The sequence below is a fragment of the Trichogramma pretiosum genome, unplaced genomic scaffold (assembly GCF_000599845.2).
Source record: "Trichogramma pretiosum strain Unisexual culture from Peru unplaced genomic scaffold, Tpre_2.0 scaffold24, whole genome shotgun sequence".
Classification (NCBI taxonomy): domain Eukaryota; kingdom Metazoa; phylum Arthropoda; class Insecta; order Hymenoptera; family Trichogrammatidae; genus Trichogramma; species Trichogramma pretiosum.
Genome location: NW_019641611.1, coordinates 1,297,130 through 1,314,180, shown reverse-complemented (window position 1 = coordinate 1,314,180; position 17,051 = coordinate 1,297,130). Strand labels below are relative to the sequence as shown.

At 44.9% G+C, this 17,051-nt stretch overlaps 1 protein-coding gene across 1 annotated transcript; it reads right to left on the bottom strand.

Moving 5' to 3' along the window:
* Positions 1-3,724: 3,724 nt before the first annotated feature.
* Positions 3,725-15,425, bottom strand: LOC106648150 (Down syndrome cell adhesion molecule-like protein 1). Its single transcript, XM_014364832.1, has 7 exons — positions 15,269-15,425; positions 13,311-13,544; positions 10,469-10,732; positions 9,181-9,596; positions 5,218-5,482; positions 4,941-4,997; positions 3,725-3,843 (listed from the first exon to the last, which is right to left on the bottom strand). The coding sequence occupies exons 1-7, from the start codon at positions 15,423-15,425 to the stop codon at positions 3,725-3,727; spliced, it is 1,512 nt and encodes a 503-aa protein (XP_014220318.1).
* Positions 15,426-17,051: the final 1,626 nt, after the last annotated feature.

Below are 17,051 nucleotides of genomic sequence, written 5' to 3'. Positions count from 1 at the left end.
AAAGTTATAATTTAGAAAGTTTTATGATTATTATTTTTTATTTTATTTTTTTATTCTAATTCATGTTTACAAATTGTTTTTTTTTGTAATTGTGTATTGACAAAAGTTCTTATAATAATATCTTACGTCATTTGTCTCGCACAAGTTGGAAATTACAAGCAACGATCGACTCGATTGCATTAACGCAGCCATTTACTAATGCCAACGTCAAAGCCAAATGTAGGCATTTTCAGAACTGCTATTGGTTTTTCATAAAAATATTCACAGCTAATAAGCAGACTGAAATTTTTATTTGATTTTTCATTGATGTTTTGAATCCAAACTAAAAAACCCTAAACGAATAATGAATGTTATGAATTCACATGCACCTAGATTATCAAGACTGCTAGGTGATACCAAAATGCTAAACATTTATGATACTTTGACTGGAAGGAGAAAACATTTTAAATGCCATATATAGAGTATGTTAAAAATAATTTTTTATTGCATCTTTTTTCTTCTCGTAGAAGTACAAAATTAACGTAGAGTGCAACAATTTAATTAATGTTGCTTAGACTGAAATACTAAAAAAATTGAGTTGATTGTTATATGAGTAATGATGCCACTTGTTTGATAATAAATTATAATGATAAAATGTTAAAAACTTTAAAAGGTCTTCACGACGTTTACTTGTCATAATAACGAGGGCAGAACAACTAAACGCGAAATGTTTAAATAGGTTATTATATTATAAAATTATTGATAAATATTAGAATGCTTATTAATTGATTTTGATTCACCACTGAAATCATTATCATTTTTAGCATGAACACATTCAAATGTTGCAATAATAATAAAACATTTTTCAATAATATATTTGAATTATTGTTTTTTAAGTATTATCGAATCGTGTCCAATTGTAATACGAAAAAAGTAGCATAAGTTTTATAATTAGTAGAAAAATGATAAAAAAAGAGGAATCAGTACAAGACTCGAACAAACAAGATGCTGATCTGCATCCATTTATGGACCAAACTAAACAATATTTGTCCATTATTTACCATGACATTTTCTTCCTTTTTTCTGATATCAGTTTCTGAGCTCAAAAGACAATAAATTTTGTTCTGAACAACTGCTTTCTCATCTAGCTATTATTTAACTATATTGAATTCTGAAGTTGTTACAAGTAATTTATGAATTTTATTGTTTATGTTATTTGTCAAAAAAGTCTTATAAGATGATAATTATTTCGTACAATTCTAATAAAAATCAAAGAAAGAGCCAATCAAGGGTCAAATTGTACAACTTAGAAAAATGTACTGAATGTGAATGCAATGAAATTCAATAGCTGCTATCAAAGCCATGAACTTTATTATTGTAATTTATTGTTAATGTTCAAATTTTGTCATTAATGATTATACGTTTTTTGTATATTGTTTGTGACGTCGAAATAAAATACTTATGTAATTACATTTTGTTTGAAAAGTACTTGCGCTAAATTGATCGGTTTTTTGTGATAAGTGTCTAGATCTGCTCAATTGGGTTTCTCGAGTGCAACACGAGTTATTAGCCAATAGAAAAAAAAACACGCGGCTAAAAACGATCGTTGATGCGGAAATGGATGGAATTAACGGCGGCAAAAGTACAGGATTTATAATTGCTCGCTAATGGTAGGTCGTTGCACGCTCATGCCGCGCCCTCGTTCGGATCTTGAAAACGCATCGGATCGTAAATTTTCAACGAAATATACGCGTTACGAGCTAATTCCAGACGGTGCAAAACTCGATTGTATTGAAACATCTTTACAGCGAGTAGCATTGGCCAATTGTTAATCTTCCGAGATGAATGAAAGCGACGAGTTAAATATAGCGCGAATAATCGCCGTACAATAGCCCTTTGATACACTCCGGAGAGTCATTGCGCGCACTTATACATGTTTGTATATGTCCCGTAAATTGCTCGGTCGATGTGACTTCTTTCTGTTTCTTTTTACATGAAGAATAACGATGTACGCCATTGATATCTGCGTAAGAGAGCTGCTGCTCTGTATGCGTGCAAAAGTTCCTTCGAGCGATAAAGCTGATCAATTTCAATAAAATACTCGTGGCAATCGATGTAATCTTCTCAACGTGGGTCTCATACGGGCGTAATCCGATCCAAAGTAGTACCCTCGGCAAGATCCAAGTATTCCAATTTGTGTCTACTTTGACTGACTTACGTTCAACTTTTATTTACACCGAAGATGTCTACGTCGCGAAGATTTGCTCGTCGCTTGAGATTGTTGTCGAGGCTAATTTTTTATGTATATTGGTGAGAACACCAAGTAATTTTCGAAAAAGAAATACAATCGTCTTCTCAAACGAGTACACGTCGCGTTGGCTTAAAATGAAAATTCGCAGCCAGCCAACTGCAGTTTGTGGTTTATTTTTTATTTTTCATTCGTAGGAAGCCACTCGAGAATAGTATACGTATATACGTTTCAGATTAATTGGGCGCACTTGTCAGTATGACTCGAGTCTCGGGTTAAAAAAAGAGCTTTTTGCACCTGGTGTCACCTTTCGAGTATCAAGGCACTTGCTCCTTGCAAAACAAGCACACTCAAGTAAGCTGAAAAAAAAAACAGAAAAAAAAGGGAATATAAAAAAATGTGACGACAAAAACAGTAGATCTGTATAGACGATACAGGTGGAGCCAAGTGCACCCAATTCTATGGAGGGCAAGAGGCACGACTCTATACATTCGCGCGGTTGCGAGTTTATTTATAAAACGACTCTTGACTGTCAGCCTAGAATATTTCGTGTAACGTGTTGTATTGTTGAATACGTCGTTACTTTTGGATGTGCGACTTTTTGATGTCTTATAAAAACATGGTCAATCTGAATTATAAAATAAATAAATGAATCAGTTTTTTTTTGTGGAATTCACGAGACGCAAGAGTTTGCGAATCTGTGTAATGGCACTGAACGAATCGATGAAATTTGAATTCTCGCCTCTCATTGTCAGAAGAGCGAAAAACGATTATGTATTCATGCGCTCACGAGTATGTTTAGAAAAAATGACGATGAATGTTTATCGTACCCAGTGATTCGTACTACTTACATGAATATATATATCGTTACGTCTAACGATTTCTGGGGATTAGGAAAAAATATTAAAAAAGCGTGTGAAAGATTCATGTTGTGCATATTATAACACCATTTTGGCAAAGGATGATACGTACAGCTCAACAACTTATATATAACATGGAGTGTTGATTATATTCGATAATGAAAATATAAAAATTTAAAATTATAAATTATTATGTCATGTTATGTCATGATCGATGAAAATAAAAAGTTGGATTATCAGAAGCACTGTGGATTTATTTTATTTATATTGCTTTGGCGAATGATTAATGCAGTTCGACAGGCGAGCCTTTTGTAGCTCATCTCCCATCAATTCTCCATTTGAGAAGGAAATAGTTGCGATGACTCGATCGTCGCGATGCAGCTTGCCCATTGACTGTCTCATTCGGACTTTCAATCACGATCGCCCTCGTTATAACGGCAAAGTGCTAGGTACATCTGCGTTACTATTCTGCTCTCATTTTTTTTTATGTTTAATTACTTATACCCAAAATTATATTTATCTCAGTCACACGTTGAAAAATTACATTAGCTCTTGCACACTCTCTCACTCGTCACCTATTATAACAATCTCATTATAAAAAAGGGCTGAAGCTCGCGCGCGTAAGCTCGCTCGAGTTTCAACTGGATGCCACGACCATGACGATCAGCGTCAATGTCGCAAACTTTGAGTAGAGACGTGCCGTCGAGTTGACGTATTCCGAGGATCTCTGCGAGTCCGACGTCGCTTGGACGGCTGCTGAAAGAGAAACGCATCGATAATCTTACAGCGACAGCAAAAAAGATAGAAGAAGGTAAAAAATCGGCCTACAGCTCTTGCGGCAGGCTTCGATATATCGACTAGTTTTATTTAGTTTTTGTTCTCTCTCTCTCTTTCTCACTCTGTCTCTCGGGACTCGCATGCACATAGGCGCGCAGTATTTATAGAGCGATGGTAGCGTATACACGATAAGATCGCACACGCGCGCGTGTATGCATGAAATCGAACGTTTACGGTGAGTGCATAACTATAACTGCTACACACACACAGGCTGTGCGGCGTCGATGGCTGTGCGTAGGTCGCGCGAAGGAAGTAGGCCAGGCGCGCCTGCACCCTCGTGGAAATTGCGCCATCTCGGAACGCGACGACTGTAAAAAACGATTTCACCGCCACGGCCAAGAAAAATGTCGAATTGTCGATGCGTATATACCTATACTCGTATCTATACGTACGAAGCCGCGCGAGTACAAAAGGTAAGGCGGTGCGTGCCGCGACGCGTGTTTCGCGAGAAAAATCGACGAGAGCAAAGGCGAGCATACAAGAGTCGTCGTCGTCGTCGTTGTCGTCGTCTCAGTCGTCGACTTTTTCTGCGACGGAATAAAATATCGCTACTTGTATTGAAAAAATGTACGTAAAATCCATCTGTCGAACGTGCTGGAATATTATTCCATGTATGAAAGTCCGACTTTTTATGCTCGTGCTCTTTTTTTTCCTCTCGATTTTCCTTATTCTTTTTGTTCGACGCTCCTATGCATGTACGTGAAAAAGATAAATTTTTAGTCCCGCGCCGCTCGTAGAAGAAATATCTGTTTAAAAAAAAAAAGAAGAAAAGAAAACGAGACACAAATCCATCACTGCAGCACGTATGTACCAACTATTTTCCGAATATATGTATATATTTGGACGGAAATAAAAAGGCCGAGAATTTGCCGTGCGAGCTAGGCAAAAAATGTTCTCCCTCCGTGTGCTGCTGCCGCTATCTGCCGTTGTTGCAGCCCGGCCAGTAGTACATGCCTTTATATTAGAATTTCAAGAGAGAAAAGAGAGAGAGAGAGAGATGTATGAAAAAAACTTGCCTGAAGGTATGTTATCGTGGCCATCTACGTCGATTTTGTAATCCTCATCTTCTATCGCTGGATTTCAGATGAGGGACAGTGCAAATCGATAGTGCAGCGTAGCAAGGCGCAGTAGTCATCCCCGTTGTCGTCACACGCGGGTCCAATCGTTATTCGGTCATTAAAAGTCAAGGGATTTGCATATGAGAGATATATCAGCCGCAGCACCGCCACGAAATTGCGGCGCGCTCTAAAGAAAAAAGATGAAAAAAAAATAAATAAAACGAAAGTAGCTTACCGGTCGTCGACAGGTCGGTGGTGAATCTGACCACTTTGGACGGGCTGCTCCAGCCGAATCGATTGCGAACCAGCACCAAAGCCTCGTACTGACTAGACGGCTGGAGGCCCGTCAAATTGAAGGATCTCGCGTAGAGTGGCCCGTCGGAGGCGGCCTCGTTGCTGCTCGGTATGAAGAGCCTGCGCCAGTCCTCCCGACTGTCCAGCGACCTTTGGCCCACGTAGACGTGCTCGGCCGACGAGTCACCCTCGCCGGTGCCTTTATACTGCAACGCGATCAACAAGTAAAACAACATTAAAACGAATAGCTGCTTCATTGATTAGAAAATATAGCGTAATGGCGCCAGTGCCAAGAGTTCCGTACGAATGAAACAATCGCTCTTCCGGGCCAGAGAACGTGCAGAATTTAACAATTCGCGCAGGATAGAGATTGGGCGGTCAAATTTCGGTGGCACTGAAATAGTCATTGCGTATCCGGGCGAGCCGGAGCTTTTTGAATCGGTCGACTCGATCCTTTTGCTCGTCTCGCTCTCTCTCTCTCGGAAGGCCCAACAGTGCTCGCAAGCTCTCGACGAGCTATATCGTGACCGCGATGAAATATGCAGCGGTACATCAGCATCAAGTAGGTGTACGCGAGTGCGAGTGCGGTGCCAAAGCATCGAATTAATTATACAGCCGTTGAATATATTGACGAGCACGAGGTGCAGTAGGCGCGGCCTGTATACGAACTGGTCCATTATTAAGTCGCTTTCCTCGCTATTGAATATTATAGCGATCGTCTGTCTGTCCGCCGCCTCTTGAAGCTCGGATATCGCGCCCTACTCTATACGTATCGCGTCTATCCGTCCGTGTGATGAAGCACTCACACGCGCGTATATCCCGAGTCTTATAATAATGCAATAACGTGTCGGAGTTATTCGCTTCGACCCTGTAAATTTGATCGAGTCGCGCCAATTAGCCTAGTTTTCTTTTGCGCCTAGAAGCTCGATTGCCCCGGCGTTATAAGTATACTTTTATTTTATTATTTCATTTTCGATGCATGAAATATGTAGCTCGACTGTTGGCTTCCTATGCTAGTGCTTGCGAGTAGTACATCGCTTAATGAAATAATCAATAATGCATGATATATCAGAGACATTAGTCAGACGATCGCCAGCTCGCACACGCGTGCATGTGCAAGGCCGTAGCCAGCGGGGGGGTTTGGGTGTCAGAACCCCCCCCGAAATTTGGGATTTTACCTTCTGTTAATGGTAACCCAAGCTACATAAGTAACCCGGGTAAACCCCCCCGAAAAAATTTTCTGGCTACGGCCCTGTGCATTAGGGTGGTTCGCTTTTGCAAAAATGTTCAAAATCGCGTATACGTCATGGCTATTCTGAAAGTTCAAGTCTTTACGAAAAGAAAGCCGGGTTCAGAACCTAAAAAAAGTGTCGGGAACCGGTGTCGATCGATTTTTGAAGTTTAAAAACGTGGTCCAAAATAGGAGCAAAATCGGTCAACCATTCAATTTATTTCAAACTGTGTTTCGAGAGTAAAAATAATATCGACAATACATTTTCTTACGTATTTTTGTCTGTAGAATCGAATGCCGTAGTCAGTTTTGCTCTACGACTTCGTTTTCATCGATAAAAATGTACTTTTTTGATTTTTTTTTCGCTTAAAAATCCAAAAATCGACTTTGCAACGTTTAAAAATGAATAGAAAAAATCTTCGAAAATTTTTGACACTACCAAAATTTAGGATTTTTTGTGGCGAATCCAACCGTATAAATTACTTGTAACCGGGAATGACTCGAATATGAGCTGGCTAGCTCGAGCAAAACGTTATCCGACTTACATAAATACGTGCTCGTCGAGTTATTGTCTCGACGAGCTGAGTTCGTCCAGCGGTCGCCCCGGTGTGTCGTGGCTCGATGAGTCTCTTACTCGTCGAGTGGCTGAAATTATTAATGCGAGGGATCGTTGCGTAGCAAATGAATAGTGACTCGCGTTGATTAAGTTAAAATTAGCAAATATACTAGGTATTTATTCATCAAATATTAAATTTAATAAGTTACAACAATAGTGGGGCCGCTCGCTCGCAATTTACAATGTGTAGTGTGTGTGTTAACTTACTCGTCGGTGACCGGTGACCGCAGCGAGGACTCGTGCACAAGTCCAAGTTGCGGAGGATCGAGTCGGGGTCGTCTACGGGTACAAGTCTGTAGGCCAGGTGAGGGTACTCGAATACGGGGTCGTCGGAGCTCGTTCGCTATCACACGGCACTCACGGGCTATCGCTCTTAGTAACACACACTCGGAAAGTCAAAGCAAGGCGGAAGGTCGTTGCGACTGTTCGCGCGCGTACATGGACCAGAAGTGTCGCGTCTCGCTCGCATCGATTATCGGTTCTCAGTCGGCCGCGTGTACCTTGCTGTCGTCTGCTCGTCGTGCCTCTCGCACGGCGAGCCTCGCGCTGCGGCTTTCCGTCGTTTTCGCGCTCGCGGCTTAACGCCGAGTTTATTCTGGCATTACATAGTATATACTTTTGTAGTATATGTTTTCGAAAAAAAATCGTTTTTTTCTAAAACGATGTTTTAGGACCAAAATCACAACGTCATTCAATTTTACAGTAAAAAATACAAAAAAAATGTTGCAGCGGGATTTTTGAAGAGCACTTTCTCTCAAAAAAGGCGCGTTTTCGAGATTTTTCGTCAAATTCAGCCAAAAAAAATCGAAAATTTGCATTTTTATGAATGAAAATAATTTTAAAGTATATACTAATTTATACCGTTTGATTTGTCACAAAAAATCCTAAATTTTGGTAGTGTCAAAAATTTTCGAAGATTTTTTCTGTTCATTTTTAAACGTTGTAAAGTCGATTTTTGAATTTTTAAGCGAAAAAAAAAATCAAAAAAGTACATTTTTATCGATGAAAACGAAGTCGTAGAGCAAAACTGACTACGGCATTCGATTCTACAGACAAAAATACGTAAGAAAATGTATTGTCGATATTATTTTTACTCTCGAAACACAGTTTGAAATAAATTGAATGGTTGACCGATTTTGCTCCTATTTTGGACCACGTTTTTAAACTTCAAAAATCGATCGACACCGGTTCCCGACACTTTTTTTAGGTTCTGAACCCGGCTTTTTTTTCGTAAAGACTTGAACTTTCAGAATCGCCATGACGTATACGCGATTTTGAACATTTTTGCAAAAGCGAACCACCCTACTGTGCATGTGTATAAACGCATTGAAATATCTGCTCGCAAGCGTAAATATTCCAAGCGACTCGTTCATCCGACGCTTTTATATGAATATATAGTCTCGATTCCGATGAGCTTTAAACGGCGACGAGTCGCGATTTGCTCGCTCTATACCCAAGACCTACACAGAAAGTAATTAATCGACGATTGGCAAATTCAAAGGTGTATCTCCAAGACTCGATAATAAATTGCTGAAGAGGAGGAGGAGGAGGATGAGGAGGAGGTATTTCTTTGTCCAAGTTGCAGTGGCAGCGCTAATACACACTTGGGCTCTCTCTCTGAGTAGAAGCTAGCTAGCTAAGGCGCTGTATGCCAGTGTTGATACTCTCTCTTACGACTTGCTCGCGCTGCGGCCGTCGAAGTTGAAAGGTCTGGCTAAAGCCGATCCGATAAATCAATACGCCGCAACACAAAGCGGCTGCGGAGTAGCGAGAGAGAGAGAGAGAGAGAGAAAACTATAGGTGTATAACGTCGTCGTACGTACGAACTATAACGCGTTAGGCTGCACAAGAGATCGCGATAAGCTCCGACGAAACTGCACTGTCTTATCTCTCCAGCTGCATAGCTCGGTTAACCCGCGTGGCACTGGCGCTATACCTTACCGGCTAATCTCGCGCCCCAACTAGGCCCGGAGAAAAAAAAGGTTCGTTATATACGCGCCAAGTTTTCGAGGAGAATTAGGAAGTCTGGATGAGCAAGTGCAGCAGCGTGTACCAACCTGCCTGAACCAGAACTGGTACTCGACTATGGGACTGTAGCTGTCGACCTCCCAGATGAAGTTGACGCTGTTCGCGGAGGAGGCGCGCAGCTCGCGCTTCAGCAGCGGCGGCTTGGCCAGGCCCGAGAGCTCGCTCGTCGCCTCGGCCGCGCCCAGCTCGTTGGTCGCCCGACACGTGTAGGTGCCCAGGTCCTGCGCCCGTACGCTCCTGATGACCAGCGAGTGGATCTGCGAGTTGTCCTCCTGGGCCGCCTCCTGCTTGTAGCGCAGCAGACGCTGCGAGCGCGCCAATGGCTCGCCGTCGAGCAGCCAGTCGAGACGCGCCTCCGGCCACGAGGTCACCCGGCAGTCCAGCTGGGCCCGGATGCCCGGCGCCGTGTGCAGCCACGCCGACTTCGACCTCACCTCCGGCTTGTCTGTGTGTGTATGCGTGCGCAAGCACAAACAAAAAGCCCCCGTCCAGATTTTACATCAACAGAAATTTGCATTATTAATTTTAATTGTTTGCCTCGCGATTGTTCGAGACGTCTATTGTGTCTTACAATCGGTACAATTCTCTAGGAGAGTTAATTTCGCTATATGCACTGATGTTGCATGATAAATGATCTTTTTGCAGTCGCGATACAGTCGTGTTCCGAGAAGGAGAATCGAGAGCCGAGATTTGACCACCCGCAAATCATAAGCGTTATTAATTCTTTGTCCCTTTTTATTATTCGCTTCCTGTCCACGCGCGCTTATGTACGTACTCGTACGCCGACCAACGTTATAATCGATATAAATTACGAGTCTTTTTAATTCTCCTTTAACAAATTGTAATTTCTTGTATATCTCGAGCATTCCAGTCAATGTTTTGACTCGAGAGGGAGAGAGAAAGAGAGAGAGAGAGAGAGCGAGAAAGACGTTGGAAGAGAGAATAAAAAAAACTTTGAAATTATCAAGTTTCGCGCTGGAGGACGTCTCATCGGCAACAAAAAAAAATCGCACGTTAATGAAGTCCTGTTACTTGGAAAATCAGCTCGAAGCGCTCTTATCGATTTCTTTCGTTTGAGATTAATTTTCATTTTTCTTTCCGATAGTAAATTCGCCCAAGAAAAATATAGGTCGCTCTCGTCGTTGCTCATATATAATAAACGTAATAAACGTTGTGCTCGCCGGAGCCGCGCGTGTGCAAATTAATTTCAATCCACACGGTCGAAGGTATACTATACGAAAGAAAAAAGGAAGGAAGGAAGGAAGGAAGCAAGAAAGAAAGAAAGAGAGAAAGAAAAAAGGGATGGTGCCGACTCACGCTTTATCCTGAGCTCGATGTTGGCCGCGGCGGGCTCGCCGATGCCGTTGCTCGCCTCGCACGTGTAAAGGCCGGCCAAGCTGCGATTGGTCGCGTGAATCTTGAGCTTCTGGCCGGACGTCAAGACGGGCAACTCCTCGCCCTGGAATTTCCAGGCGAGGCTGGGCTTGGGCACCCCGTGGGTCTCGCACTCGAGGACGGCCTCCTCGCCCAGCGAAACCTCGACCTGGCCGCTCTCGGGCACGGGTTTACTGCTGGCCGGATCTGCAATTGCGACCTCGTTTATTGTTGTATAGTAATAATTTCGTATGTACATAGACTCAAGGAGCGGAGCATGTCGTGAAAATGCAATTAAGAGCGTAGCACACAGACGACGGCTAATAGAGTTGGCGCGCTGACTCAAGGAGCGCAGCAGCAGCGTCGGAGTGCAGTGATAGCGTACATAACATCGAGCTCGTGTTGGTCGTGACAGCAGGGAGGGCACGCGCCACCTTTCAAACGCGCGCTTCACAGTGCTCGTTCCGCACGATGTGCGTGTGCGCGCGCTACGTATATACGACGTGGGTGGCTGTATATACGAGCCAAGGGTCAGAGGGTCGTCCCGCGCGCGCTAACAGGCTGCTGCTCGCCTGTGTCCTGCATATCGATATATGGGCTATTATTGCAAATATATGGGACGCGCGGGTATATAGCTGCCTGCAATAACGCGTACACTTCGCGCATAAGTGAGCTACTTACGTACACCGTGATTGCAGTAGTTTACAGAGTCGTACGAGAGCTATACACGTGTATCGTAACGTTCTTACGCGTCCAACTGCAGCTGGTATGCATTTATTTTTCTTTTTTTCTTTTTTTCTTCTTTGAGCTCTGTATAAGCGCTACGTGCAATATGACGCGCGAACTCGATGAAAAGATGTCCGTACGTTCAATGGAGCTATATCGTATTATATATCTAACGATTAGCCGGGCCGTGCACGGCTCTTTCATCGGAGAGTATTAATTTCACATCCAGAGATCCCCTCTAGCTGCTGCTGCTGCGACGATGATACCTGCGAGCAAAATCTAATATGCCGGCTCTATTTTCAATGAGCGAAAGCTCTGCTACTCCATGTAATAAACTGCTTTTAAACTTGGCGACTTGATATAATAACGAGATGAAAAATCCTTGCTGGCGTACTTACGTAGTGTACGGGGCTAAGCGCAGGGGGCCTATAGGTATATGTACACTTGCGTAAAGCACACACAAAGTGCTGCACTATACAAATATATATGTCTGTACACTTTCCAGCGCACGACTAAAGTCTCGCTGCACAAATGCAAATCTTTTAGCGCAAGCTAATAGCGTGCACATACGCAGCGCAGAAATAATATTTTTCCAGCGACTTTGAAACTCCCCGTCTATATAGTTCTCAGCTGAGAGAAAATGCTCGGCACACAAAAGTTTCGCCTGTATAAAGCTCTTACACGTATATATAACTCGGAGTCGAGTCGAGTCGCTGGCGCTGCTTTGGTGCGTCTCGATCGTGGCACATATAGACATGGGCACGGGCACGATCGAGTATCTGCAGGATGCTGGATAGCTATGTGTAGTCTATATATTTTGTATGCACATGCCACATATTGCGTAGAGCTTGGCGAACGAGCCGAGGGTTCTCGAGTCCCGGCTGAAATCATAGCGGTGCGTGCCTCCCCCTCCTCCTCCTCCTCCTCCTATGTACAGTACACACACCAACTTGTATATCGTCGTACATAACTACGTGACTAATTTGTCTGTGTGCACATACGCGCGCCAGGTACAGGTTCTCGAAGGCACGAGTCAATACGCGCGCTTCGGAGCAGCAGCAGCAGCAACACGAGTTCCCTTTACCAAATACTGGCCACGCGCATGTAGCAGCACTTGCATAAAGCACACATATGCATCCATGCTCGAATAACTCGCTCGAAATATGCAAATATCGCCTTGTACAGCCTTCCTCCTATACGCACCTGATACATATTTCGACCTCTGCCCGAGTCTTATTGCGCCGAGCGATTGAAAGAAAAAATAAAACAAGAGGAAAAAGTCTTGGCGTGTTTCGGCTGGGGTGGCGCTGCAATTACGCGCGCTCGGCATTCAATGAGCCTGATTGACAATTACCGACCGATTCTTAGACGGGGATTGCTTCATTAGTCCGTGATTGTCCGAAGGCAGCTGCAGCAGCGCAAGCTCGCAGTACATAGCAAACACTGCACATTGCGTTGCAGCTCTTGATGCACGGAATTGGCGCGTCGATCTTTCTGTGCGAACCAACGATTATTTTTTTCATATTATAGCCAAGCTGGCTGTTGGTTGGAGCCGAGAGAGTTAGAGCGCAGTTATTTTTTGGTCGCGCAAAGACTTCTTTACGACTTGACGCGCAATCCCCTATTTATTATATTACATGGTGCTAACACGACCAACAACCTCGAATCAAAAACCGCGCGCAAAAAATTCATTCGCGTATTTTCGCGCGGAAAAGCATCTCGGCTTGGTCGGAATTAAACGCGCGGCAGCTGCACTGACTCGTTTCTCACCTAATGAGGATTCTCCACTTGTTCCGCATCTTTCTCTCTCTCGAGCGTCGGAGAGATGCTGCAGCACCGACGCTACTGCCACTGCATTTACACTCGCGACTCTCTCACTCGCCCACTCGCTCTCTTACACCGTCTTCTCGAGTACCAACAAAACGACGTGTTTTTCTTACTTTTCTACGACTCAGAGAAACACAGAAGGAAAAGCTCGCGCGCGACATATATTACGACACGAGAGGAAGGAAAAGAGACAGAAGTTGGCGTACACAGCGACGTACACACACGTACTCACACATGACCTGGATCTGGTGGACTTGTGTGACGTGGCCCCAGGGCTCGGGGCGCGAGGCTTGACACACGTACTCGCCGCTGTCCTCGGGCCTCACCTGGACGATCTCGAGGCTGCGATTTCCCCACATCTTGACTCGAGACGAGGACTCGGACGCGTTGGCGCTACCGCCCGGCTCCTCCTCGCTGTCGGCCAGCAGCACTCCGCCCCGATACCAGCGCACTCGGGTCTGCAGGCCTGTTGAATTTCAACCTCTCGTCATTTTCCTGTTGCTTTTTTTTCATATTTATTTTTGAAATTTCACGAATCTCGCTGTAAAGTATGAAAAAGTGTACGCGTGTACGCGTGCTTTTCTTTTTTCCTCGTCGCTGCTGCAGTGCGAGTTTCAGGAGTAATGTTTTTTCAAAAAAGTACATTTCAGCTGTAATTACAGTGGCTGGGAAATTTTAATGAGAGCAGACGCACACAGTGCACTGGCTTAGCGTGTAAATAGCGAGCGAACTCGACCGATCAGTGGCGCGTATTTTCTCAATTGCCTTTTTTCGTTCGGGCCGGCAAAAGCCAGCAGCAGCAGCGAGACTCGACGTACTCGAATTAGCGCGCATAATGAACTCGCACGCACTTTTGATAATACAGTTGCGAAAATGCGCTCTCGATCTTTAGTCGCACTCGGAGTGTGCCGCATTACAGATTGCGCGCCGCGGGAAGAATTATTACGTAGCGAGCTTTGTTGGCCCAATTACATGCCTCGGAGCCATAACTGCGGATTATCGAGCTCCGTATAGACACGCGTGTGCTGCCGCACTTACTGCACAACTCGCTACTACTGCTGCGGAGGTTGTTAATGAGGCTCGAGAGTTGCGCCGCGCTCGACTATCAAGATTCTGCATGTACATTAGGGAAGCTGCGCGCGGGATTACACATAATTCCTCGGCGCGCGATCGGTATAGTGCAGCGATTCGAGAGCACACGAGCCGCGAAGATTCATGCAGTGGCACGCGATGTCGAATTCGCTCAATCTCAGCGGTGAATATTTTCCTCGAACGACCGTCGGCCCGAGTGCGAGTGTGACGAGTACACGACCGAAACGAGAGTGACCGAGGTGCAGTGGTAATTCGATCTAGGTAGGCACTGCCGCCCATGCTACATAGTTATACTCGTCTGTAGATTCGCATTTTCGATCCGACCAGTGTAACTCGATTGAAATTCCATAGCAGTGTGAAACGTCGCGATACGTGACGCGCACTCCACCTTTATATATCACTGCGTACACGAAGCTTGTACACGTACGTTGTATATTATTATACGCAGTGAGAGAGAGAGAGAGATGATGCTGCTGCTAGTTGACATTCGGTGCAATCATCGATCAGTGCGGCAGCGGGCGTTGCACCTATATATCGTAAGCGTGTTGTTTCAGGCCTCGCTTTCATCTCCCTCTTTTGCTCTTTGTCCGTCACTCGCGATTTTCCCGAAACGCATACAGGTACACACGACGATGCGTATAATATTCGAAAACAAGCGAGTGCGCCGTGAATGTGTGCAGCGGAGTTACACGATACGCAGCCGCGGGCGAGAAGAGCGAAACAAGCCGAACAAAAAAAATGGAGCGAGCAAAAAGAGAGAGAGAGAGAGCGAGAGAAAATTCTGCGGTTTCACCGCAACCACAAGCAGGTGCAGCAGCTTCGTCGTAAAAACTCGTTTAAATGAGTATGAAAAAAAATGCACATCAACATATCTATGTAGACGCGGTACGCGTGCAAAGCCCTTTTTTGTGCTCTTTTCGAGTTATCGCGCGTGTTACACAGCTCGGTCGAAATTTCGTCGGGCATAAAGCTAGGTAAGCGCAAGTAGATTAGAGCTGAAAAAAAGTGGCTAGAGTAGACGAGCGATAGCCGCAGCTGCGCGAGGGGCAACGAGGGGCAACGGCTCGGTATGGCTGGCCGGAGGGGCGAACTACTGACCGAGATCCTCGACGTGGCAGGGCAGCAGCACCGTGTCGTTCTCGTAGCTCTTGACCAGGGCGACGCTGTGCTCGTTTATGGCGCTGCCCCGGCTCAACCTCGGGCCCGTCGAGCCGAGCAACAGCAGCAGCGTCCTCAGAGCCCGATACAGTCTCATGGCTTGGGTGTCACTACTATAATTATCTTCTCTCGATGTATGGCTACGTATAGCTGTCTATCTTATGCAGCCGGTACAACTGCTCATGGTCGCGCGCGAGTGTCCAACTGTCTTGACCGTCGTCGCATCGAACGGCAGCAGCACCTTATACGAGAGAGCATTCGTCTTCTTCTCTCGCTATACGTATATTAGTAGTCGGAGCGGGGGCCCTATTCATCCGTCGATTGATGACACACACGCGCTCGTTCTTTCTTTTTCCCTCTTTCTTTTTGCTCTCTCTCTCTCTTTCTTTCTCGCTATATAGTGATTCACGCCCGAGTGCGCGGCCGCCTAGAGGCGACAGATCTTGCAAGCCCTTAGCGTCCTACATTAGCGTTGCACTGCCGAGGCTGATTCAGAGGCTGCCTGTTGACGTTTCTACGACTTACTCATCCCACCGATTCACTGATTCCCCCCTCTCTATCTATCTTTCTCTAGCTCCGATGTGCTCGACTCGTATGCAAAGCATCTCGTTACATGTCTTACACGCTTTGCATGTAAGCAATTTTCAAAGCGTTATTTCGATAACGTACATACGAGTGAGATGCAGGTGAAAAGGGCGCTTCCCTCGTGGCCCCGCTCGCCCTTTCAGACGAATGTGCCAGTGAGCTACGCGCGACTACGGCTGTAACTCAGCTACAAAAAGTACACTTAAACACACATACTTACTTGCCAGTAACCCGCGTGCCAATGAAATCTGTACATGCGGAGCATGCGAGAGATAGATAGACTTTCTCTCTCTCTCTCTCTCTCTCTCTCTCGAGTGGCGCAACTAAAGCAAAAGATAAAAATAAACCCTCGAAACTTTTGCTCATATATATATGTACATTATACGTTATATACTGTATACGAGAGGCTGAAAAGGAGATAATACGGGTGTGTGCTTTACACTCGGAGCTACTATGTGCTGGCTGCACGACCGGTGCTGATGTATTACCTATTCAACAAGCTTCTGAAAACGTACTCTCCGCCTGCTACATATTTATTTATTGTGTTGCTACTGCTCTCTTTCACTCTGCCTCTCTTTTTCTCTCTCTTTCTCTCTCTCTCTTTTCCAGTGCGAACAAACATTTTCGGAGCGCGCGTCGATCCACTTAGGCGCATCGTTATTTTTTATTGCCCCGAGCGCATAAATAGCGCGTGCCCGTGCTTTCGTGCTATATTATATTATATTCCATTATATACAGAGCCGAGAGTCTCGTGGTGCTATGTCGCTGCTGTACATTCTTCGGCTCGAGTTAGCAACGCTCTCGGGTCCACACCTCCGTATATCTGAGATTCATCAGTCAGGTGGCGGTGTGCAGGTGGCGGTGGTGGCTACGCCGCTGGTGGCGACCCGAAAGGAAAGAAAAGGGAGAGAGAGAAAACTTTGTCCGCATAGCCAATAAAATAATTTCACGGCAGGGCCGGGATGATGTATGGTCTCGCGAAAACTTAATTCATACTCCATTCCTGTTGCTCTCGCGTCGGAACCCAAGACCGGTCATGATATCGTATAGCGTATACACTTACACATACATATATAGCAAAGCTGACTGGCGGAAAAGGCCACTACTAGAATATTATAGAATGTTATACACGCGACCC